This window comes from Camelus dromedarius, chromosome 19 (assembly GCF_036321535.1).
Source record: "Camelus dromedarius isolate mCamDro1 chromosome 19, mCamDro1.pat, whole genome shotgun sequence".
NCBI lineage: Eukaryota > Metazoa > Chordata > Mammalia > Artiodactyla > Camelidae > Camelus > Camelus dromedarius.
Window position 1 is genome coordinate 23,861,408 of NC_087454.1, and position 24,513 is coordinate 23,885,920.

At 51.5% G+C, this 24,513-nt stretch overlaps 1 protein-coding gene across 2 annotated transcripts in view; it reads right to left on the reverse strand.

The window, feature by feature from the left end:
* Positions 1-22,100, reverse strand: part of CPNE5 (copine 5) — an 87,187-nt gene extending 65,087 nt beyond the window's left edge. The window contains exons 1-3 of one of the 2 annotated variants that reach the window (XM_031434815.2): positions 20,951-22,100; positions 3,422-3,462; positions 2,583-2,629 (exon numbers count right to left, since the gene is read on the reverse strand). In XM_031434815.2, coding sequence (XP_031290675.1) covers positions 2,583-2,629; positions 3,422-3,462; positions 20,951-21,045 — 183 coding nt within the window. In that variant the 5' untranslated portion in view covers positions 21,046-22,100. The remainder of the gene's footprint in view (positions 1-2,582; positions 2,630-3,421; positions 3,463-20,950) is intronic. The other variant, XM_010994473.3, reaches the window with a different exon arrangement.
* Between the last annotated feature and the right edge of the window lie 2,413 nt (positions 22,101-24,513).

Genomic DNA, 24,513 nt, shown 5'->3' on the forward strand with positions numbered 1-24,513 from the left:
TTACTGTTGCAAATATTGACTGAAACGGAGGAGTGACCCGTAAGACTCGAACACCCTGGAAGACACTGTACAATGATATTTACCAAATAATGACTCTGCAGCAGGCACATTACATCCATCATCTTGCTCTGCCCTCACCACAGACCTACAAGGTAGGTGTTACCCCTGTATTACATGTGTGGAAACACAGAGGTGAGGAAACTGGCTCCAGAAAGGGCTGGAGCCAGGAGTGAAAGCTCAAGAGTATTTGCCTCCAAGGCCTCTCACCTTTCCTGTGCTCCACCCCACAGTGTGTGTGACAACAGATGCAACAACTAGGGACCCTGACCCAAATGCAGACATGTCTCATTACAGAATGTAATTAAGGGTTTGCAGAGCAGCGCCTTCCTGAAGAGACCCTTTAGATTTTCCTGAATGAATCATGAAGACATTAGCACGTTCTTGCTCTCTGTGAAGCTCGGCCAAAAGGCCTCAGAAGTAATTAGCTCACTTAGGCTAACCATTTCCCCAGCAATCTGGTTTACGCTTCAATTGGCTTACAGCCTTAGAGAGGGCAAAAAGGTCAACTTTAGCCCAGCCCCTGTGGAAATATTTCCTATACCTTTTATGGATAAAATTCATCCCCTGCAGCAACTTGCTTCTGCCAAACCTGGGGGAGGGAGGAGCAGGGAGCAGGGCAGGTGATACTCTGGCCAGTCCTATGAGGAAGAGGAGGTTGGTTACTAAAGTCTCAATTTCTGAAGCTATTCTGGCCATTCTCGTTCTCATCATGTCACCTGGGACCCCTGCCCCCCGGGGACTCCTGGCTTTGGTCACCTCATGCACCATTCCCCCTCCTTCCCTTTCTACAAGCCTTGGGGTCTAGACCTGTGTCCCTCTGCTCTTTGGAGCTGCCTCTGCCCCGTTAGCCATTGCAGCTTCCCTCTCTCAGTGGAGACCCCAAGCTGAGTCTCTATCCAGGGGCCCTGGGGCCTCTCTCCTAGCTCCAGGTGGACAAGGTCAAACCCCTACTTATCCCATTCTTGGGCCTCTTCTGGTCACCAGAAGAAGTGAGCTCAATTTGCACAGCTACAAAGGCCACGGGAAACCAGCTTTGGCTCTGAGTCCAGTAAATTCAGCCCCACCACTTCAACCATGGAAGAAAACATTCTTCACTTCCCATCTTTAACCTCATCCTTGCTTGGTCAGATCCTCTTCTCTGAGAGTAAGGAGGCCTGCTCCTTCTGCTGTTCAGACAGGTGCCAGGGGCCACAAGGACCCTCCCCCTTGACCTAGTTCCCCCCTTTTATTCTCTGCACCTGAAAACCAGCTGGCATGGAAGGTCTGAGGGAGGGAGGAAGCAGAGACAAGAACAAGATAAAAGCTGCCACATCCTTGCCAGCTTCTGTGGCCTGGCTCCTTTTCCTAATCCATTAATTCTTTCAACAGCCATTTATGAACACCTACTGTGTGCTGGACACATTCCAGGTGCTCTAGATATAAGAGTTAATGAAATAGATGAATATGGAGCTGACACATGGGAAACAAGATAAATAAGTAAACCAGAGTTTATGCTGAAAAGTGATAAGGAGGCAAAATTCAGCAGAAAGGGCATATGTGTTGGAAAGGTGGAAATGTCAGATTGGGTAGCCAGGGGAGGCCTTGATAGGCTGATGTCTGAGTCAAGATCTGAGGGAATCGTGGAGGAGCCATGTGAATATCTGGGAAAAGAGCACTCCAGGAAAAAGGAACAGAAAGTGCAAAGGCCCTGAGGCAGGAGGAGGCAGCTATGAATGGAGTGCAGTGATGGAGGGGATGAGCAGTAGGAGATAAGGTGAGCCAGGTAAAGGAAGTCAGATTATGTAGGGCTACCAGGCCACCATTGTGTTTTGCAAGATGGGAGCTGCTGGAGAGCTCAGAGCAGAGGAGGAACAGAATTTGACTTGGGTTTTAATAAGATCCCTCTGGCTTCTGGGTGAGGAACAGACTGATGGTATTTAGGAGACCCACACCTACCCACTAAAAGTCCCTGTGATTCTTGAGAGTGAGCCCTTCAAGTCTGCCCTCTCCTTATACATCCTGTCACAAGGGGCAAAAGGCACATGGACTCAGGTACGAACAATGGAATTGAGATAAGGATGGAAACGTGGGTCGTCCCAGATTATGGCAGAGCTTGGAAGTCAGACTAAGAAGCTGAAACTTGATTCAAGCAGAGGGGAGTCACTGAAGGTTTCTGAGCAGGAGAATCACCTAACTAAAGCTGTTAGTTAGTCACATTAGTCAAAATCCACAGGAAGGCTGCTGTGGTGGAGACGCGGTGCTAAACACTGTACACATGTCTCAGGCCATGATCTTGCTGGGCCTGGACTCCCTGTCTCCCCAAACAGACTGGGGCTCCCTGAGGACAGAAAATTCCCTCTATCTTCAGTCTCTTCCTGCATTAGCAGGGACAAGACTCTCCCCTCTGCATACCCTACTATTCTTCACAGGGCTTAGGTCCTGCATTTGGAAACACATCAAGTGGGACGACTCCAGAGTTAGATGACAAGACAGACACCAGAGACAGGCTAGTGTTTCCAGGGTGGGAAAGGGGCTGTACTTACCTCCCGCCACTGCTTGTTCTCCATCCCTTGAGTATACATGACGCATACTGTGAGGAGAGGAGAAAAAAAGGGTTAGCATCCCTAGCGAAGAGGAAGGTGTGGGCCCCAGAGAGGAAGGTCCTGGGTTAGCAGTGTTGGATCGGGGGAGGTGGAGGGGTTGGCGTAGAGAAGGGGACCTAGAACATGGGTATGTCTGGGAGGGGCACCCTTTGGGAGGAGGGTCAGGGGCTATTTACATCTAGGACAAAGTAAGTGTGAAGTGTGAGGCAGGAAGACAGGTGGGCATGACAATGGACTGGGTGGCAGAGGTGTGGCAGGAGAGAGAATGTGAAACCTGCCTTGTCCCTTTAGAGCCCAAGGCAGCCTCATGAGGCCTATTATTACCATCAGCCCCACTTCACTGATGGGAAAACTGAGGCTCAGAGGAGGCAAATGACCTGTCTGTGGTCATACACTTGAGTGGCATTGCCTAGGGCTAGAATCTTGGGTTCCAAAATCAGTGTTTGTCCCCCCAGACCACAGCCAACTGGGGTTCTTAAATATATGGGTTTCCCTAGGACTAAGACCTTCTGGTCCCAGACACCCTGACGCCTCCCCGCCTGCTTGGTTGTGTTGAAACTTCAAAAGTACGGGGTCTGGGAAGGATCAAACATACATACACTTCCCCAGCCCCGCCCCAGTTCTGTTTCTCCAGACAGTATCCGTGAAATGTTGGACAACCTGGATGCAGTGGGAATGGTGCCTAGCACATAGTGAGCACTCAGGACAGGCTCCAGTGTTGGCTGCTGCAGTAGTCATAACGCTGTTGTTACTATTATTACTGTCAGAGCAGGACTTACGTGGGTCAGACTTGGAGAACATGTCTTTGTCCAAAAGGTTCCTGAAAGAGGGGGAGAGAGCAGGAATTAGCGCAGCCCAAGGATCTCAGAGGATTCAGGCTGTTACTGAGACCAGGAGGATGCCTGGGGCCTGTCCTCCAGCAAAACAGGAAGCAGGAGGCTCTTTCAGCACAGTTTATTAGGGATCATTAAAGCTGGGCAGGCCCCAGAGGTTCCTCCCTAGGATGTGAGGTGATCCCTACCTCCCTCCTCCACCATCACCATGCTCTCCTGCACACCCCAGTGCCCTGGATCCTGCTGCCCCTTGTTCTCTGGCCAAAGCCAAATCTGCCCAAAAGTTCTAGAAATTCTGTTCTAGAAATTCTCCTCCTACCATTTCTCTGTCTCTGAAAAAATACAATAAAATCAAGCCATCAAAACTTATCCATTCAATGTCCCATTCTCTCAGGGCTCCACATACAGCCAGTTTATTCAATCATCTCATCTGTGCCGATGGATTAATGAATAACAACTCTCAGGGGATGCAGACTCATTTGAACAGGGTCTTTCTGTGGTCAAGACCAGAGCTAACACATGGCCCTAACAATCAGACTGGAGGTCAGGCAGCAAGATGATGGACACAACGTTTTGGGGCAGAGAGGTCTTTGAACAGGTGCTGAGCCCCTCCCGCCCTGCCTCTGTGCAATCACCACTCCCACTCACTGAACCCCAGGCACTGTGCTAAGTGCTCTGCAAATATTAGCTCTCAATTCTCACCCCGCCCTGCAAGGTCAGTACTGGGTAGGCATCATCCCATCTAACAGATGTGGAAGTGGAGGCACAGGGAGATCATATAAGAGCATGTCCTGCACATCTGGTCTCCCTCACTCTACAATGACCTACTGCTGTCAGGAAGCAACACATCCCAGTGAAAACTTAGTCTCTGGCTGGGAAGTGACTCAACCTTTCTGAGCCTGTTTCCTCATCTGTACAATAGAGACAATAGTGCCATCTTTAAGACTGTTGCTGCTCTACCCTATCTCCCCAGCCCTCCTAGTTCCTGTACATACCCATGGTTTCCTCCTGCTTCTCTCCCAAAGGATTTCTCTGGCAGGCAGGGCTGCAAATACCAGGAAGTTTATGTTACCCAGGGCAGCTCTCAACCAATGATGGGTGAGAACTGGGGGATAAATACACAGCTTTCTCACTCCCCCACCAAGGACAGCTCTGAGGTGTGCTTCACACAGCCTCCCCGAGGTGCCCACCAGGATACTGCTCATTAAAGACCCTTGTTGACTCGGGCAAGGGCTTCATTGCTGAAGGGCTTCCTGTGAGTCCTCCCACCTGTTGGAGTTACTGACTCCTTCCTACACTGCCCTAAAGTCAGCCTCTGCCCTTGCCAGCCATCTCAGCCATGTCTGATCTCCTTCCCAGATGTTCCCAGGGGTTTTCTCAACTACCCCCTCCACTCCCATGCTCCCCCTTAAGCCCCTATGCCCCTTGCTCCCTTTCCCCAGAGAAGAGAAACAATCAATACCAGGTTGTGTGGCTTCCTGCCAGCCAACTCCAAGTGTCAGAGCTGGATGGGACCCTCAGGATCATCTGTTCTACCTTCTCCTTGAGAGGGGCGGAGACTGAGGCCCAGGGAGGGGCAGGGAGTGGTCATGCCCCACAGCAAGCAGTGGCGGAGCCAGAAAGGTCTAGAAGGAGACCTTCCCTGAGTCATCATCATCAAAGCCATCAGCAGTGATAGCCTGTCTGGACAACTTGACCCGCAGTCAACGCCACCACCCATGCCCTCACTCTGAGGTAAGAGCCAAAGACCAACCAACAGATAGACAGACAGATGCAGCAGCAGACTGGTGCAAGCATATAGCATCCTCTGCTGCCTGGGGAGGCCCCACATCGTGTTCATAAATCATCCCAGCTCCAGTCACCAAGCAGATTCCCAGACATGTCCCCAAGAGAGGGATCCCCAAGTCCCCATCCTCTGCTCCAGTCTCTCCATTCAGGGGCCTTTCTCCAAAGGCAGCTATCACTCCATGACCCCAAGACACAGAACCCCTCTGCTGGCCCCCATCACTCTTCTACCAGACCTACTCCCAGTGGCTGTCACTTTGGAAACCATCTGATAAACCTCCCAGCCCACTGAGTGAGCATCAGATGAAATGATACCCAAGCAGCTCTGAAAAGTAGGCAACAGGAGCTACAGGTAAGATACCACTTTTATATATGCTCATCCACACTGAGGTGGCCTGACCTATACATGGGTTGACCTCCTCCTCCTGCCATGTGCTAGGATTCAGGGCAGGAGCATCTCCCTTGACTTAAACAAAGGAGAAAAATGCTTAAGTTCCAAAGATGACTCTACAGTGGGGGTACATAAGGCATGGTTGGGGATGGGAGTGGGGAGTGGGTGTGGTAGGGGGACTCTTCTACTAAAGCAAGTGCTGAGGTTGATTTTTGAATTCTATAACGAAAGTCTATAATTATATAAAGTCCTAGAATGTTCAAGCTGGAAGGGTCTTCAGAGGTCACCTTTTCTAATTCCTTTATAAATTAGGAATGTGAGACTTGGAGAGAAGTCAATTGACTGCTCCAAGGTCTGGGTCTCCTCAGGTTTAGATCAGGAGCTCAGGTTTAGTCATGTCTAGGCTAGCAAGAAAGTGAAACCCTGGATTTCAGCTAGATGTCTGTATGTGTGCGTGTGTGTGTGCATGTGTCTGTGTGTGTGTGTGTGTGCATGAAAGAGAGAGAAAGTGATTGAAAGAGAGAGCAGGAGACAAGATATGAGGTCTTACCTTCAAAGAGAAGCAGATCGGGCCAACCTGGGCAAGAGGCACACAGCTGGACTATGAAATAGAACCTACCTAGCTTCGGTGGCTCCCTGCCCAGTGACGTTGAGACTCTCACTGAGCCCTCTGCTGAGATTATCCTTACAGAACCATTCCTATTAGTTCTCCTCAATTTTGCCTTCCCTGGACAGACACTGACTAACAACCATTTCCCCCTGCCTCCCCTGAGCTCTCTCTGGCCCATACCGTGCAATCCTCTGACTTGTAGGACCCATTACCATACTCAGCACACCAAGGACTGCAAAAATTAGGGTTGCCTCTATCTCTCACATGGGGCAGGGGCCCCAATTCTGCTCCAAGCCAGCCCAGCACCTGACTCAGAGCAGGGCCCTGGAAAACTGGATGGATGAAGGGAAACCAAAAGGAACGGCCAGATGGGTGAACGAGGCTCTGGTTTCCCGACCTGGTCATGCTCAGGGCCAGACCCTATACTTCCTCTTAGCTGTAGAGCCTAATGTTTAAACGTCTGGGATGCAGTCAGACAAGCTGGGTTCACATCCCAGTTCTGGACAAGTTATGTACCTTCCTTGTGCCTCAGTTTCCCCATCTGTAAAATGGGGGTAAAAATAGTTCTTCCCTTAGGGCTGCTGTGGAGCACTTAGACATAGTGAGGCTCATCAGACAGGTCAGTCATCATCAACATGGTGCTGAGCAGAACAGTCACTCTCTTGGAGAATGCTCAGACTCACTTGGTGATAAAGGAGATACAGGATGGGTAACACAAGCCACCTCTACACTTACAGATCCAAGGAAGCCCACCCCATCACATACATTCCCAGTGCCCCATTGTAAAGTGTACATTGAATTCTCCACTGACTGAGGACAGCCTCCCTCACCCCCATCTCAGGCTCCTCCTTGGCTTCCCTTCCTTGAGGATCCTCTGCTCCTTTGCCTGGGTCCTTGCACCTTATACCCACCTCTGATCCCTCATTCATCCACACTTACCCCTATCCATGCCCCGCCCTAACTGCTTGTCCTGACAGAAGCCTTAGGGTTGCTGAACGTGCTCTCTTGGCCTAGAGATGGTGGCTTCACCTCATAAGCAATGGGTCTCTCACTTTCTGGGCCTTGCTCCTGCCCCTACTTATAAAAAGGCAGACTTGGGCCCCATTCCCAGAGTCTGGTTTTGTAAATCTGGTCAGGGCCCTGGAAGCCATGTTTTGAAAAACTTAACCACCCAAGCTCCCCCATACACACTGGTTTTATTTGTTTGTTTGTTTTAAATGGAGGTACTGGGTATTGAACCCAGGACCTCATGCATGCTAAGCATGTGCTCTACCACTGAGCTGTACCCACCCTCCCAACACTGTGTTTTTGATGGCAACAGTCCAAACACCACATGTTGGAACATTGGGTCTTAGGGCCTCAGTTTCCTGCACTGCTAAGATACATGTATGTACAGCACTTGAAAGCTCTTATATGACCCTTACTCTGATCCAGTGAGAACTCCAAAGCTCAGAGATGGAAATGACTTGCCCACAGGCACACAGCCAGTAAGAAGCCGAAGGGTAGAAAACCAAGTCTTCCACATCAAAGGAGGGCCCAAATTGCAAGGACACAGAGAGACCAGACCATAGGTGCTTTTCTCCACTTTTGAGTCTTTGGAGAACTCAGAGAGAAATTTTTCCCAACAGGCAAAATGTATTTTTTCCCTAAAAGAGCATAAAATCCTTCAGCATTCCATGCAGCAGCCTGGAGCTTGGCTTCTTTTGTTCCCTAAATCAAGGCCAGGGAAGCAGAGCCAAATACTTCTTTCCTCCCCACACTCCCTAAGGAATCATTTCCAAATCAGTGGCAGCAATAATGATCATGCAATGGGCAGTGAGGTCAAAAGGCCCAGCAAGGCAGAAAGCACTGGAAAGGCCAAAATGAGAAATGCCTGGTGCTAAAGAAGTGGGCCTAGGGTAATACCTTCCCACTGAGAGGCTTAAAAGAGTCAAGGTAGAAGCTGGGGGCATCCAGTCAGAGAGAGGAAACAAAGCCATGATCTCAGGGCGTCCCATTCTGAGAGGGAGACACAAGTCTGCCCTCAGGGAGCTATGGTCTGAAAAGGAGACCCAGCCCCACCCCTACCCCAGCCGACCCCAGATAGCGTGAATCTGATGTAAAGACAGTGCTGCCTTACAGGGCCCCAGTCTGAGGGGAGACACAGCCACTGTCTGGGAGCCTGAATCTGAGAGAGAAAACACTGAGAGGTGAGGCACAGACCTACCTTCAGGGAGCCTATACTTGATGGAGAAAAGTGTCCTGTCCTCAAGGAGCACCAATCTGAGGGGGAGTCCTAGCCCTGCCCTCAGGGAGCCCCAGTCTGAGGAAAGGCTCAGCCTAGCCCTCAGGAACCCTGAGGGGACACACAGACCAGCATTCAGGGACCCCAGTCTGAGGGGAGATACAGCCCCATCCTCAGGAAGCCCCAGTCTGAGGGGAGACACAGCCCTACCCTCAGGCATCCCCAGTCTCAGGGAAGACACAGCCTGCCTTCAGGGACCCCAGTCTGAGGAGAGACACAGCCCTGCCCTCAGGGAGCCTTACTCTGAGGAGGAGCCCCAGCCTTGTCTCAGGGAACCAAGACTGAGGGAGAGACACAGCCCTGTCTTCAAGAAGCCCCAGTTTGAGGGGAGACACAGCCCTGCCCTCAGGGACCCCAGTCTGAGGAGAGACACACCCATGCCATCAGGGAATCTCAGTCTGAGGGAACACAGCCCTGCCCTCAGGGACCCTGAATCTGAGGGGAGACACAGCCCTGCCTTCAGGGAGTCATAACCTGAGATAGAGACACAGACCTGCACTCAGGGAGTGCCAGTCTGTGGGGGGACACAGCCACATCCTCAGGGACCTCAGTCTGAGGGATTGCCCCAGCCCTGCCCTCAGGGATCCTCAGTCTGAGGGGAGAAACAGCCTTGCTCTAAGGGAACCAGACAGAAGGAGAGACACAGCCCTGCCCTCAGGGAGCCCTAGTCTGAGGGGGAGCCCCAGCCTTGCTCTCGTGGACCAAAACTGAGGGGAGACACAGCCCTGCCCTCAGGGAGTCCCAGTATGAGGGGAGACACACCCCTGACCTCAGGGAGCCCCCGTCTAAGGGAAGACACAATCCGGCCCACAGGGACCCTGAATCTGAAGGGAGACACAGCACTGCCCTCAGAGAGCCCTAATCTGAGGGGAGACTAGCCCCATCCTCAGGGAGCCCAGAATGAGGGGTAGCTCCAGCCCGAACTCAAGGAGCCCCAGTCTGAGGGGAGACACAGCCTTGCACTCAGGGACCCTCAGTCTGAGGGGGAGACAGCCCCATCCTCAGGGTGCCCTAGTCCGAGGAGACACAAAGCCCTGCTCAGGGAGCCCCAGTCTGAGGGGAGACACATTCCTTTCCTCAGGGACCCTGAATCTGACGGGAGACACAGATATGCCTTCAGAGAACTCTGGTCTGAGGGGAGACACAGCCCCATCCTCAGGGAGCCCCAGACTGAGGGAGAGACACAGCCCCATTTTGAAGGAGCCCAGGTCTGAGGGAAGACTCAGCCCTGCCCTCAGGGAGCCCCAGTCTGAGGGAAGACACAGCAGCCCTGCCCTCAGGGACTCTGAATTTAAGGGGAAACACAGCCCTGCCTTCAGGGACCCCACTCTGAGGAGTGACACATCCCTGCCCTCAGGGAGCCCTGGTCTGAGGGGAGACACAGCCCCATCCTCAGAGAACCCCAGTCTGAGAGGAGACACAGCCCTTCCCTCAGAGAGCCCCAGTCTGAGAGAGACACAGCCCTGCCCTCAGAGAGCCCCAGTCTGAGTGGAGACACAGCCCTTCCCTCAGGCACCCTGAATCTGAGGGGAGACACAGCCATGCATTAAGGGACCCTAGTCTGAGGAGAGCCACAGCCCTGCCTCAGGGGAGACACAGCCTTGCCCTCAGCCTTGTACTCAGGGAGACTTGGTCTGAGGGGGAGACACAGCCCCATACTTAGGGTACCCCAATCTGAGGAGAGACAAAGCCCTGCCCTTAGGGAGCCTCAGTCTGAGAGGAGACTAGCCTCATCCTCAGGGAGCCCCAGACTGAGGGGTAGCCCCAGCCTGAATTCAAGAAGCCCCAGTCTGAGGGGAGACACAGACTTGCACTCAGGGAGCCTCAGTGAGGGGGAGACACAGCCCCGTCCTAAGGGTGCCCCAGTCTGAGGAGAGATAAAGTCCCGCTCAGGGAGCCCCATTCTGAGGGAAGACACAGCCCTGCCCTCAGGGACCCCAGTCTGAAGAGAGACACAGTCCTGCTGTCAGGGAGCCCCAGTCTCAGGGGGAACACAGCCCTGCCCTCAGGGACCCCAGTCTGAGAGGAGACACAGCCCTGCCCTCAAGGAGCCCCAGTCTGAAGGGAGACACATCCCTACCCTCAGGGACCCTGAATCTGAGGGGAGTCACAGCCCTGCCTTCAGGGATCCCAGTCTGAGGAGAGATACAGCCTTGCCCTCAGGGAGCCCCAGTCTGGCGGGGAGCCCCAGCCCTGTCTCAGGGAATCCAGACTGAGGGAGAGACCTAACCCTGTCTTCAAGGAGCCCCAGTCTGAGGGGAGACTCAGCCCTGCCCTCATGCAGTCCCAGACTGAGAGGGAGCCCCAGCCCCAAACTCAGAGAGCCCCAGTATGAGGGGAGACACAGCCCTACCCTCAGGGACCCTGAATCTGAGGGGAGTCACAGCCTTGCCTTCAGGGATCCCAGTCTAAGGGGAGACAGAGCCCTGCTCTCAGGGAGCCCCAGTCTGTGGGGAGACACGGCCCTGCTCTCAGGGAGCCCCGATCTGAAGGAAGACATGGCCCCAGCCTCAGGGAGCCCCAATCTTAGGAGAGACACAGCCCTGCCCTCAGGGGCCTCAGTCTGAGGAGAGACACAGCCCTGCCCTCAGGGGCCTCAGTCTGAGGAGAGACACAGCCCTGCCCTCATGGAGCCCCAGTGAAAGGTGATGACACAGAACTGCCTTCAAGGAGACTGAATTTGAAGGAGAAAGCTGTCCTGTCCTCAGTGAGCAGTAGTCTGAGAGGAGACACAGCCCTGCATTCAGCAAGTCCCAATCTGAGGGGAGACACATTTACACATGAACTAAATTGCTAGGTTAACTGATAATCACACATCTTGATTGTCTCTAAACAAAGCCCATAAATGCTGTATGGTTGCACCAGCAATGACTGGCTATGGAATAGAAGGAAACAACCTAGAGCACTCGTCTCAGCCTTTTCTGGACTAGAGGTTCCTAACAGAGGTCCATGTACCCCCTGAAACTAAAAGCAAAATGTGGGACACTTGTCCAAGGAAGCATTGTTTTTTTGGAGAGCTTTCATCGTATTTCTCAAAGCGGTCCATGAGGCTCAAAAGGCTGAGAAAAGATGGTTTAACTTCTTTCCAACAAGCTTCCCTAAGGATCCCTCCAACCTGTGGTAAAAGGTTGAGAGCACAGACTTGGAGCTTCAATGCTGGGTCTAAAACCCAGCTCTGCCCCTTATCTGTATGACCTCACTTAGCCTCTCTGTGCCTTAGTATCCCCATCTGTAAACTGGGGATAATAATAGGTTTATATAGGTTTTCTGAGAATTAAAAGTTCATATATGCAAAACAGAACAGTGTCCAAAAATACAGTAAATTGCAATTCAATGCCTAGCATACAATAAGTGCTCACAAAAGGCCTGTGGAGAACGAGATGGCTTCTACGGTTGTCCCATGTTCTCCCCTCCATGCTCCCTAATGCTGGGCTGGAGGAGGACCTTGAGTGCCTGCATGTCCTCACCCACCATTGCCTAACAGCTGTTGTACAGCCTTCACTGAGGAGATCAGACTGGGGACAGGTGAGCCACCATCAGGGAGAAACAGGAACCCTGAGGAGGCTGGAGAGACCCTGGGGCCTGAGGGGCCTGCCAGCAGCACCCCATTTCTCTATGGAGCAGTTCACCAAATATCTGGCCAACCCCAGACAGTCAGGGAGGGTGGGAGAGGGCCACATTAACCATTGATATAGCCTGCACCAAATCCTTTGTTGGGTACTTAACCTATGACACCCTACTCACCCTATGTATCAATTACATAGGGTACAAGGTACACATTCTATAGGCAAGGCTAGGCATCTGGGGCTGAGGTGTGCCAGTGTTACTCAGCTTGCCAGGAACACTGAGATTGAACTCTGAATCCTGAGCCCATTTGGAGGTGCCATGGGAGCACCTGCATTACTAAAACCCAGGGTCTCCCCAAGCCCCACCCAGGCTAGCAGTGCCCCTCACATCCTCACTCTCCCATTTCCCATCTCCAGTTTCATCAAGGCTGCTCCCAAAGGAACTGCTGAAGAGAACTGGAAGGCTCCCCATCACATCGCCATCTCCCCCTGCCCTGCTCCCCATCCTAACAGGCAGGAAGACAAGGAGAGAGCTGAGGAGGAGAGGGACATTGGCACCCAGCCCCTGGCACTCACCCATCTCCCCTTTCAGATCCCATTTCTTACCCGTGTGCACTGTCTCTCTGCCAAGCAATCCGGCCAAGGTCTAAAAAGCAATTTTCACATGGCTTAAAGAACTTTCCTTCCTGGAGCTATTTGCATTTTTATTATTATTAATTATTATAATAATTGTTCCTCCTATGCTGAGTGACCAAGGGAAAAGAGCATAAGCTCTGGCCTCAGAATTGAAGCTGGAATCTCCACACAGCAACATGGTAATTCTGTGACCCTGGACAAGCTACTTAACCTCAGTTTCCTTATCTGTGTACTCAGTCACATATCTGCCTTGTGCAGTTGTTAAGCCAATAGCTTAAAATAGAAATGTAGGAAGCATGCTCAATTCTTCTCTCCCTTATGCCCCTTCTTGTCCCATTCATCAAGTCTTAAAATTTTTCTACTTCAAAAACACATCCCAAATTTGTCTACTCTTCCCCATGCCACCATCACTATTATCTCTCACTTGGACACTGCAGTGGCCTCCTGCCTGGCAAAGTGTTTCAGTTCCTATCTCTACCCACCAGTCCATTCTCTTCACAGTAACCAGAAAAAATTTTTTAGAAGGCCAATCAGATCATGTTACTCCCAATTTAATCCCAGTCCTCAACTACTGTTACAATAATAAACCAAACTCCTTAGCAGGGGCACAGGGCCATGATCTATACCTCTCGTTTCTTCTCTTACCTCATCCTCCTCTACTCCCCCAGCTCTCACACTGATCCAGACACACTTCCCACCCTCCTGCAGTTTGGGAAGCATAGCAAGGTCTTTTCTGCCACAGGGCCTTTGAACCTGCTGTTCTCCCAGTCTGAATCACCCTCCCTGCAAATCTTCCCCCAGCTGGCTTTCTCTTCCTTTGGATCTCAGCTCAATATCACTCGCCCATTTTGTCGAAAGTATCCCCAATAACTATAAACTTATTTGTAGAACACTTATCTTGAGCAGACACATTGGGCTTGACTTATAAGTGTATTTTTGTTTATATCCCCCCTACCCTACACCAATGTGAGTTCTATGAGAGGAGAAAGTTTGTCTGTCTTGTTCACCACTATAGCCTCAGCCCTTCTCATTATGCTTGGCACAGAGAAGACTCTCAATAGCAAATGAGGATCAGTATCAATTATCGAGTGACTGAATGTATTAGCAGACTTCAGTTACTGGTATCAGTTATCATTATTAAGTTTATTTAGCACATTCCAGTCTATACAGACCTTACAAACATAATCTCTTTGGTCTTCGTAAGAAGCCCTAATAGGATGTGAGCAGGACCAGTATTCCCCCACCCCTTCAATCCCTGCCCATTTTACAGACAGAGAGACTGAGGCTGGAGAACTTAACTGATCTGGCCAAGGTTTTAGAGTAGGTAAGGCAGGAATTTCACTGACTTTCAGTGTTTGCCCAGGATTCTTCAAGGCCCAAAGGCATAAAGCTCTCCTATTGGGACTTTCAGGCACTATGCTAGGCCAGCAGAGGCAAGTGATGTTAGGGGACAGAGGCACCTTGCAATGTCATGGATTCAGGCTAAGTTTTTTTTTTTTTTTCTTGCCCAGAAAACTCACAGGAAAAGAGGTAGTCAGGGGTCCGGCCAAGCTGTGCTTGGAACATCGGTCCCCAGTCACTTAACACTAGCTGTCCACTGACAGTAGGAAAATCTGAGGAGCCAGTCCTCATAAATACCAAATTCTAGACTCCTTGTAGCCCCAGGAAGCCCAGGTAGCCTACGGGTCACTTGGAAAGCTTCCTTTTGGCAGAGGCCATGGCTGTCCACCCAGTAAGCATTCCTCACTCCCTTCCTGCCAACAGAATCTATACTGGTTCAGGTGTCTTATGGAGATGCCCTGACGTTAGAGAAGGTAGGCTCTTGTTTCTTGTTACTATCAACTGATTGTGTAACCCCCCAAATTAATACATTGAAACACTAACCCCAATGTAATAATATTTGGAGATGAGGTCTTTGGGAGGTAATTAGGGATATTTGAGGTCATCAGGGTGGAGCCTTCACAATGGGAATTAGTACCCTTATAAGAAGAGATACCAAAGAGCTTGCTCTGTTCTCTCTTTCTCCACCATGTAAGAGAACACTGAGAAGGTGGCCATCTGAAGCCAGGAAGAGAGTCCTCACCGGAACCTGACCATGCTGGCACCCTGATCTTGGACTTCCATCTTCGATAACTGTGAGAAACAAACTTCTGTTGTTTAAGCCACCCAGTCTATGGTATTTTGTTATGGCAGCCCAAACTGACTAATATACTGGTCTAAGGTAGACATGAGACCAGGCTTTGGCCGTTGAAATAGAAGGGTAAGTCTGCTAAGAGATTTGGAGAGGGATTATGCTTTCCAAATAAAAAGAACTTTCTAAAGAGAGGCTTTTGGCCCAACGCATTGCTTCCTGTCTTCAGATGTAGTTGTGATGCCTAGAACAGAGTCAGTCATTTTGTAACAATGAGGCCCACCATTTGGATGATGGCAGAATAGACAGCTGGGTCCTTGATGGTAAAGTGAGCTGGTAAACCAGAACTGAGCTAAATGCCTACAGACTCACTGTGGTCTGAGAAAAATAAATGAATTTTGGGTTTGAGCCACTATCAGATTTTCTGTTATCTATAGCCAAAGCATTCCTAACTGAACCTGAACCTGACTCCTCTGTGCCTCAAAGCTTATTCCAGCCTTATTCCCCTTACCTCTCTCTTCCCAATAGCAGGTCATATTCAGTAAAGGCCTTACGTCTGAGCAGGAAGAACTGTGGGCTGGGAGAGGAGGGATAGTAAGCTACTACCACATGGTCTGGATGTCATGGAAGGCTGGCTGCCATCCCATGACTCTTCTCGGTCTCTGCTCCCTGGGGATTCCAACAGCTCTGGGTTTGCCTCCTAGAACCAGAGGTATTCCTGAGCATGGAAGGCTTCTCTCATCCCTGGAGACAGAGTACCTACTTCCCGATTACGTCTACCATGGTTGGTACCCAGGCCCTACCATGATCTTCATCGTTGGAGACCCCAATCCTCAACTTCAAGAAGCCCTCAAGGCTTTGAAGTCTGAGGAAGCTAGATTTGGATTCCCCTCTCTAAAACGTATTAACCGTACAGCCTTAGGTGGTTCCTTTAACCTGAGCCCTGATTTCCTAATCAGCAAAAAGGGAAAATACTATTATCTACCCTACAGGATTGTTATAAGGTTAAAAAAGATACAGTGATTGTGGTAGGCAGAAATCTAAGATGGTCCCCAAGATTCTTGCCTCCTGGTGTACAAGTCTGCATAATCCCCTCCCCTTGAGTATGAGTGGGAACTGAATATGATGGAATACTCACTTCTGTTACTTTATTTAAGTAGCAGACTGGGGAGAGAATCTCTCGCTGGCTTTAAAGAAGGAAGCTGCCTTGTTGTGAGAGGCCCACATGGCTAGGACCTGAGGGTGGCCTGTAGGAGCTAAGACGCTGGATCCAACAACTAGCAAGAACACAGGACTTTAATCTTATAGCTGCAAGGAATTGAATTCTGCCTACAACCTAAATGAGCTTGGCTTGGACCCCAAGCCTCAGATGAGATCACAGCCCCTGCAGACACCTTGATTTCAGCCTGGGAGACCCAGAACAGAAAACCCAGCTATGTGGTGCCTGGGCTTCTGACCTAAAGAAACTGTGAGATAATAAATGGCTATTGTTTTAAGCCCCTACATTTGTGGTAATTTCTTTTCTTTTCTTTTTTTGGGGGGAGGGGGTAATTAGGTTTATTTATTTATTTATTTATTTTAATGGAGGTACTGGGGATTGAACCTAGGACCTTGCGCATGTTAAGCACGTGCTCTACCACTGAGCTATATCCTCCGCTCTGCGGTGATTTCTTATGCAGCAATTGAAAACTAATACAATAATCTCAGTTTGGACCAAACTGCTATTTGAGTAGGTTAAAAACAGCTGAGTATAGGCAATTGCATATGGTTCAGCCTAACACAGATGTAAAGCACCTAGCACGCAGTAAGCACTCAATAAATCCCACTGTTATTATTCCCCTGGCTCCACTAAAGACTGCCGTGGAGCATTTAATGGCTGAATGGACCTCCTTTTTTTTTTTTTAGCACTGCCTCTAACAGCTGCCACGCTGCCCCCAGGCCCTTCTTTCCCCAAAGCCACCATCCCCCTGCCTGTCAGAAGAATTCGTTCTGAGACCATTCACACCCCTTCTGAGAGGCTGAGGGTCCAGTTCTTGAGCTAGGCTGCGCCACTCATGCCCCAGGGCAGCAAAATGCCAATCTGAAGAGACAGTAGAAAACAACATCTCTGGGGCAGCAGCAACAGCTGCCCACCAGCCCCACGCCAGCTGGAGGGGAGGGGACAGCTGCTTGAGAGATCCCAGCAGGGCTAAGCCACCGCCTCCCCTCCCTGCCTTCCCTATGGGTCTCCAGAGCCCCACCATGTAGAACTGTGCATTGCTTCTGCCAGCAAGACCCCATGGAAGTGCAAAGATTTCCTGTTACATAAAAAATGCAAATCGCTCTTTCTAGCCAACACACTGGTCTGGATCTCTGCATCAGATGAAGCATAGAGACGTGAAAAATAGTGGGGGCCTTAGGGAATGGGACACTGGACAGACGAGTTTTGACTGGGTCTTCAGGGAGGCTGATAAAGTCAGGAGAGGTCTGGAACATATCATCAGGGGAAGGAGAAGCTTGTTCACTTTCTACAATGTCTGCTGGAATTTGATTTCACAAACCATCTACCCTACTCACTCCAAAAACAACGCCTCAGAATCTCGAAATATATACAGTGTGTCAAATATATGTCAAAAAAGCTGGGGGAAAAATAAGACTTTCTAGATAGATCAAAACTCCAGGACCCACAGAAACCCTGGGACCCAGCTACAGAGACAGATTTTTAATTTACTTTCAGGTGTCAAACAATAGGCAACATACATTACTATTCGTGGATTAATCCATTTAATCCTTCTAACTGTGATAAGGATTATCAAGGATTATCATGCTTCCTTTACAGATGAGGAAACTAAGGTCCAGGTTAAGTACTTTACCCAAGGTCACAGGGATTTGAACTCAGGTAGGCAGACCTCATAGACTCATGTTCTTCAGCACTGAGCCAAACAACCAGAGGCTTTAAAATATTTGGCCTTGAGTTTACCAAAATCAGTAAAAACAATTGTTTAAGAATGGACTATAGGTTAGCCAAAGAGACACCAAACATTAAGCAGGGGGCCCAGACATGTCCATCCTACAGTGTCATCTGTAGTGGTCCTATTCTGGGACTCAAACTTGCCCCTGTCCCAGATAGCTTTGTTTAGCTAGAAGTGTCCTAGAATAGTCATGGTAGGGGATCAGGTCCTCCCCTGGGCAACAGTGGGGACCTCCTAGGGCTGCAGGGGTGGCAGGGACCTTCCTAAGGAGCAGAGAGGGAAGGGAACTAGCTCCCAGGACTGCTAGTTTCCAGTTCCCTTGAAACATTGGTCCCCTCATCCCCAGCTGCCCATTCTGAAGCCCCCCAGAGTTCTCAGCCCACCAACCCCTCTGCCTGCCCTACTATTGCCTGCCCATCAACAAGTGTCACTTAGATGCTCAGGGCAGGGACACCCTATAGCCTCCTCTCCTGGGGCCCAGTCAGTGCTGACCACGGAATGCAGGGGAGGAGGCTTTAACTGTCATAATTGCTGGCCATGGAGTATAGAATACGCTGGAGAAAGCTATTCCTTGCAGTTCTCTCTCCTCCCCCATCCTCCTCCTCTCTTCCTCCTTTTCCTTTTCTCTCCCCTACTCTCTCTCTCTCTCTCTCTCTCTCTCTTTCTCGATCTGTTCTAGAACCTGGGTAGTTGGACCTGGTTGAGGCAAAGAAATGGATTTACAATTTCAAGCCCACCCACATTATGTTCTTGCCTCCCCTCCATTCCTCCCTCCTCACCCCTTCCTACCAAAAAACCTACTTCCCTACCCTCAGGCTTTTGGGAGGGCAGGAGCAGGGCCTGGATCATGCCCTCCTTGGGCTGATGTCCTACGAAAGTGAATGGACACCAAGGTTGATACCAGAACCACATCCCCTGGGAACTCATATGTATTCTTAGGTACCTCTTAGGCAAAAGATTTGAGTCCTATGGACACCTCCAATTCCAGAGAGCAAATAGGAGAGGACAAATGCTGCTGCCTTACAGTAATCATTGTAGCTATTTGTTGAGCACCTACTGTGTGCAAAGCAAATGCAAAGTAGCGTGTTGGATGCTTTGCAATCCTCTCCTCCTGTAAATTAATCCCTCCAACTTGTTGGAGGAATTTTTTTTGAGTAGCTGCAATGTCCCAGTAACAATTTCAAGCATGTGGGCTACTTCAGTGAACAAGTTTTCTCAATAAATACAGATTTGTTATTTATACTCAACAAATGGGAGAAACTGAGTCTAAAAGTTTGCCCAAGTGGTGGAGCAGAATCCATTTTAAGGTTCCAAAGTCACAATGCTATGTGCCATCTGCCTCCTCTCCTCTCCACTGGAGCAGAGGGTTCATGGGTCTGAGTCAGGGTGGGGAATCCCTGCCCTCAAATGCTTATATAGTTACTTTGGGGGAAGAGGGACAAAGTCTACACACCTGAGATGTCTTCAGAGGTTTTGCGCTCAGTATGTGAGAGACCCTGTGGCCCAGGCTGAATACTCAGCACCCAGAGGACACAGAAGACAGTGATTCGGGCTGGGTTCTCATAGGTGAGAACGATGGCTGGAAGTGGGGTGCATGAGGCCAGGCTTTTCAGGATGGGGGGATATGAACTAACAGATGTGAAGGAGGGGTGAAATCTGGATGAGGAATGAGCTTTCAGAGGCTCTGAGGTGAGAAGGATCCTGAGACAGCTCTGACACAGGCCCGACTGAAGGCTGGGAAGGAGTGGCAGGCGCAGGGATGTGTGGTTGGCAGAAGGGAGGCAGGCTGTGGCAGTGTTGATGGCTGAGGAGGTGAGACTGGAGCTAATGGGCCATTAGGAATCTCCCAGCAGAGTAATGGCAAGATGCAAATGGCCTTGGGAGATAATTCTGACAAAACTGTCTATGGGACTATAGGGGAGACATGTGGAAGTTATTGCAGGAGCCCCCAGCAGGGCCTGACATACTTAAAGGCCCCACCCCCAAATCCTTCCCTTTCTCACGCCCTAACCCAGCTCCTCTGGCTCTATGTACACCTCCCCAAAGCCACAACTTGGGAATACAGGGTTGGGGGCTCATGAGGGTGGGTGAAAGGTCTGACCAATGAGGGGCCTGGAAGATGATAGGGTGGGTGATTTTGAACAAGGGCACACCTAGGACCTTGGAAATGCTGTTGGTCATTTGGGACAGGGGAATGGTTTCTTCAGCAGAACCTAAATGGTGGGTAATGCATAGGCCACAGTACCCCTCAAAGTCCCAGCAAGGCACAGGGTGACTGCACTAGGGAAAAATCCCCCCTCCCCTACATGTACCCCTTACTGCCTGGGGCAGAGGTCCCCTCAGATAGAACCTGGCAGAGACCCAGCTTGGGGGAAGAAGTTAGCTCCAAAGCCTGTGTGACATGACTGAGGATTTGGGGATGGTACCCTACAAAAACACTCCTCCCCCTCCCCTGCTGGACTCTCAAATTCCACACTCAGTGTTCTAGTCCTTTGGCTTAAGATTTTGTACCCAAGTTATGGGTTTTTTTTTTTAATGGTGCCACTTGAAGTTGTTATCAGTTATCTACACCGCAATATAAATGAGTCAATCTGATCCCTTTCTTTCCAAGAGTCAGTTTGTTGTTGGAGATGAATTTAGAAGCCTGGGATCTAGAACGGTGGACAGGTGAGGGAGGAGAGGATGAGGGTGTTGGGGCAAAGGAAGGGGGAGAAAAGAGGAAAGGAGGGCACAAAGGCAGAGGCTGGGGACGCCTGGGAGGGATGAGGCAAATCACACTCCTCTGGATTTGGTGAGGGGATGCTCAGAAATAGACTGCGTGAAGATCCTAGTTATCCTTTCACGACTTCCCTCTCCCTACTCAGGCGCCTAGACCCCCATTCCTGTGTCTTCTCATCTCCTCCCAACAACAACCGGAGTGCAAACTTTCCGGGATACGACCCTAAGCCTGGCTTCCCATTTCGCCGTCGCCACCCGTGGCTGGGCCGGACAGGCGGAGGGACGCCCTGGAGAAGAGGACACTCTTGAAGGGGGCGCGCGGAGGTAGGGGTTGGAGCCGAAGGCCCCGAGGGGCTCTGGGTCCAGGGGAGGGGCAGGGGGACCCGGCCAGTGGGAGGCTCACCTGCAGGACACGGTGATCTCCACCTTGGTGGCTGGGATGCTGCCCGCCAAGGAGTCGAACTCGCTCAGCGACGCCATGTCCTCGGGCTGTTCCATAGCCCACCGCGCCCCCCACCCCAAATTAGTCAATCCCCGCGCAATTCACGCCTCCTCCGGATCAACCGAAACCCTGGGCTCTCCCCCAACTCCGGAGCCGAGGCTGGGCAGCAAAGGGAGGAGAGAGCAGAGCGAAGAGGGGGCGTGGGAAGTGAGAAAGGGAAGGGGGGCGGAGGGAGCGGGGGCCGCGGATAGAGGAAGGGGTGCAGGTGACGCGACGAGGAGGCTGGGGGCCCAGCGGAGACGGGGAAGGAGCCCAGGGAGCTGGGGAGCAGCGAGGAGGGGTGGAGAGACGCGGGGAGTCGTGGAGAGGGACAGCGGGAGAGGGGCGAGGAGCTTGGGGCGGGGGGCAGAGGGGCGCAGAAGAGGGAGAGGGGCGTGGGGTGCCGGATGGGGCGCGGGATGCGGGGGTGGCGGGACTCCGGCAGCCTGGAGCAAGCTCCGAGCAAAGGGGCTGCGCCGCCTCTCGCTGGATCTCCGAGCCGGCGGCGGCGGGGCTGGCGACGCGGCTGCGAGCACCACCTCCTCGGCTCGAGCTCCGGCTCCGGGGCGCCCGGGCTGCGGGAAAATCAAATCTGCCCGAAGCCGCCGCCTCCGGCCACACGGCGCTGGCTGTGTGCGGGTCCTCGAGCGCCGGAGGGGGCGCCCGCAGGGGCCGGGGCGGGGCCGCGGGCGGGGTCTACGCGCGGGTGTGAGTGTGTCTGTGTGAGCTTGCGAGTCTGTGTGCGTGTTGCGGGCGTGGGTACGCGGCTCCAGATGCTGGGAGCGTGTGTGTGTGTGTGTGTGTGTGTGTGTGTAGTGGGGGTGACAGCTAGAGAGAGAGTGTGTGTGTGTGTGTGTGTGTGTGTGTGTGTGTGTGTGTAGTGGGGGTGACAGCTGGAGCTAGTCCCGGCGGTGCGCGTCTCCATCAGCGCCCGCCCTCCACTCCCCACCTCCCTGAGGGGTCCTCATACCTAGGGAGGGAGAGGGATGTGTGAACCAAGGGGCATCTGTTTGAGAAGGGTCTATGCGGAGCCAGGGTGGGGAGAAACGTGTGCAAAAGAGACAGCACCACCTCCAGACGTTTGGAGGGTCTCTGCTGAGGGTGCGCCCCAACGGGGAGTGGATCTCAGTCCAGAAACAAGACTCTACATCTTTTGGGGAAGCATATGGGGGCGACCCCAGTGCGCGGAGTGGCCGCCTCGGTTTCCCAGTAAGGGTGGTTAGCTCTAGGCAGGGTGGGTGCACAGGCCCTCCCCCATCCACTTTTGGCTCCGGCCGGGCCTCGCCAAAAGGAGTCATTCACCTAAGCCACGCGCCAGCGCCCTCCCCATCCTCGGCCTGTCGTGACCACTAGGCTGTGCCAGCCCCCGGGTCTAGAAGCTTCCTCAACCAGAGAGAGCGGCCCAAGCTCCCCAGACTTCTATGCCACCAGCACCGAGTAGGCGCTTACCGTGTGCTGGGCTTTGATCCTAGCCGTGCGAAAGAGGAGAGAGTTGAGGCGCCTCTCAGGCAGCCTTCATCCCAGTCAAGCGCCTCACGGCCCTACCCTGCCCCTTCTGGGCCTGGGTTCGCAGCGCTATGGCGTCTCTCTAGGACTTCACACAGAGACTCTCCAGGAAATCCCCCGCAGCCCCTCCTCGGTCTTAGTCTGCACTTTGCTGAGCAGAAGCTTCCTCTACCGCGCCCACCGCCTGGCATTAGGACAGGACTCGCCTCTGCGCGGGTGGGGGAAGAGGTCCGGGGAGGCCTACAGCCTGAGGCTGGCCCCAGAAAAGCCACGCCCTCCAGGCCTTGCTTTGGCAGCTGGGCCTTAACCGATGCATCAAGATTCTGTTTGAAGTCAATTCCCAGAACGTCAGATACAGCTAGAGTCAAAGATAAATACAAGAACACATTCCTTGGTCTGGGTTAAGTGTTTTATGTTTACCCATGGTTCAGGATCCACTGGACCTGGGACCGACCTCAAGGACAAAAGCACTTGGATTCCCAGGGCAGAGGGGGGCTGCTGGGTGGGAAGGCCCCACTCTCTGGTTTGGGTATGAGGCCCTCTCTCCATGGACGGGCCTCCTTTCCTGAGGGATGCAAAACTGGGCTTGGAATCTCTGTGACCTCCAATCCCCCAACCCCACATACCTGTCTTAGACAATGCTCCAAACATACTTGTGGAATATGCTATTCATTCTTTCTACCAGCATTTACTGATTACCTGCTGTGTATCTGGACAGGTGCTAGAGCCCCTTGGAAAACTTCCTTGGTAACAATGATAACCACCATTCTATTTTCAAAGAGTCTATCCTGGACAAGACACCATGCTTAATTTTTTTAAATGTATTATTCACATTATAAAATCTACCATTTTAAAGTATGCAGTTCAATAGTTTTTAGTATATTCACAAGGACTATGCATGATTTTAAATTCTCAAAATAAGTGTTAAGTATGTATTATTATCCCAGGGAGGCTAAGTAACTAACCCATGATCACCCAGCTGGGAACTGGCAGAGTAAGAATTTGAATCCAGGCTATTGAGACCAAAGTCTCTGAACAAAAGTCTTGACTGCCTCTTAAGATGGGGCCAGATGATGGATGGTCTTAAAAGCCATCTATGAAATGAGGCCTAGTTGAGGAGGACAAGTGGGAGCCATTGCAGGTTACTAAGCAGGTGAGTGGCGAGACTGAAGTTCTACCATGTAACATTGTAACATCTGGCAAAGCAGCCCCTGGGTCTCTTTCTATAAAGATTCTGGAATCTTTCTGTTTCTCCCCATTCCCTCTTAGTCATTGCATTTCCATTGCTGGCTCTTTGCCCCATCCCACCCCCAAAAATTGTATCACGCACCTACTCTGTGCCAGGTGCTTGCTCTCTTAAGCTCAGAGAATAAAGAGGTGAAAAGGACATAGTATCTGTCCTCAAAGAGTTCCCAGGCTAGTGGGGGCCCCAGGACAGGCAGAAAATACATCACAGTGCAGCATGAACGTGTTGTTGAGGTAGGTATAAAGGGCCCTGGGAATAGAGAAGAGTGACCAACAGTTCTACCTCAGGAGTGGGCACAAGGGAGGGTCCGGAGAAACTGAAAAGCAGAGATGGTACTGAGATGGACATTGAACATGTCTGTTTGGTTCTCTCAGAAGCAGTTTCTGAGAAAAAGATCTGAATGTGAGTAGTTTATTTGAGGGATTAGGAAGCACTATGTGGGGAGTGTGGATGTGAGGCAGGGAAGGCAGCCAATAAGAGTGGTTTATCAAACTAGTTATCACTGTGGGCAGTTAGGGCTCATTCCCACTGAGGAGCTCTGGGAGACCATGTAGAACACACCCTACACTTAGCCCACCACAGGGGTGAGGGAGCAGTGGTGTGTATACACCAACTTTCATCAGTCACTGGCTCAGTGGCTGAGGGCCACTTCCAGGCTGAGGGCGTTAATTCCTGGTACTTCTGGCCTGACCAGCACAGAATGGCAATGCAGGTCCCAGAAGCCATAGAAAGC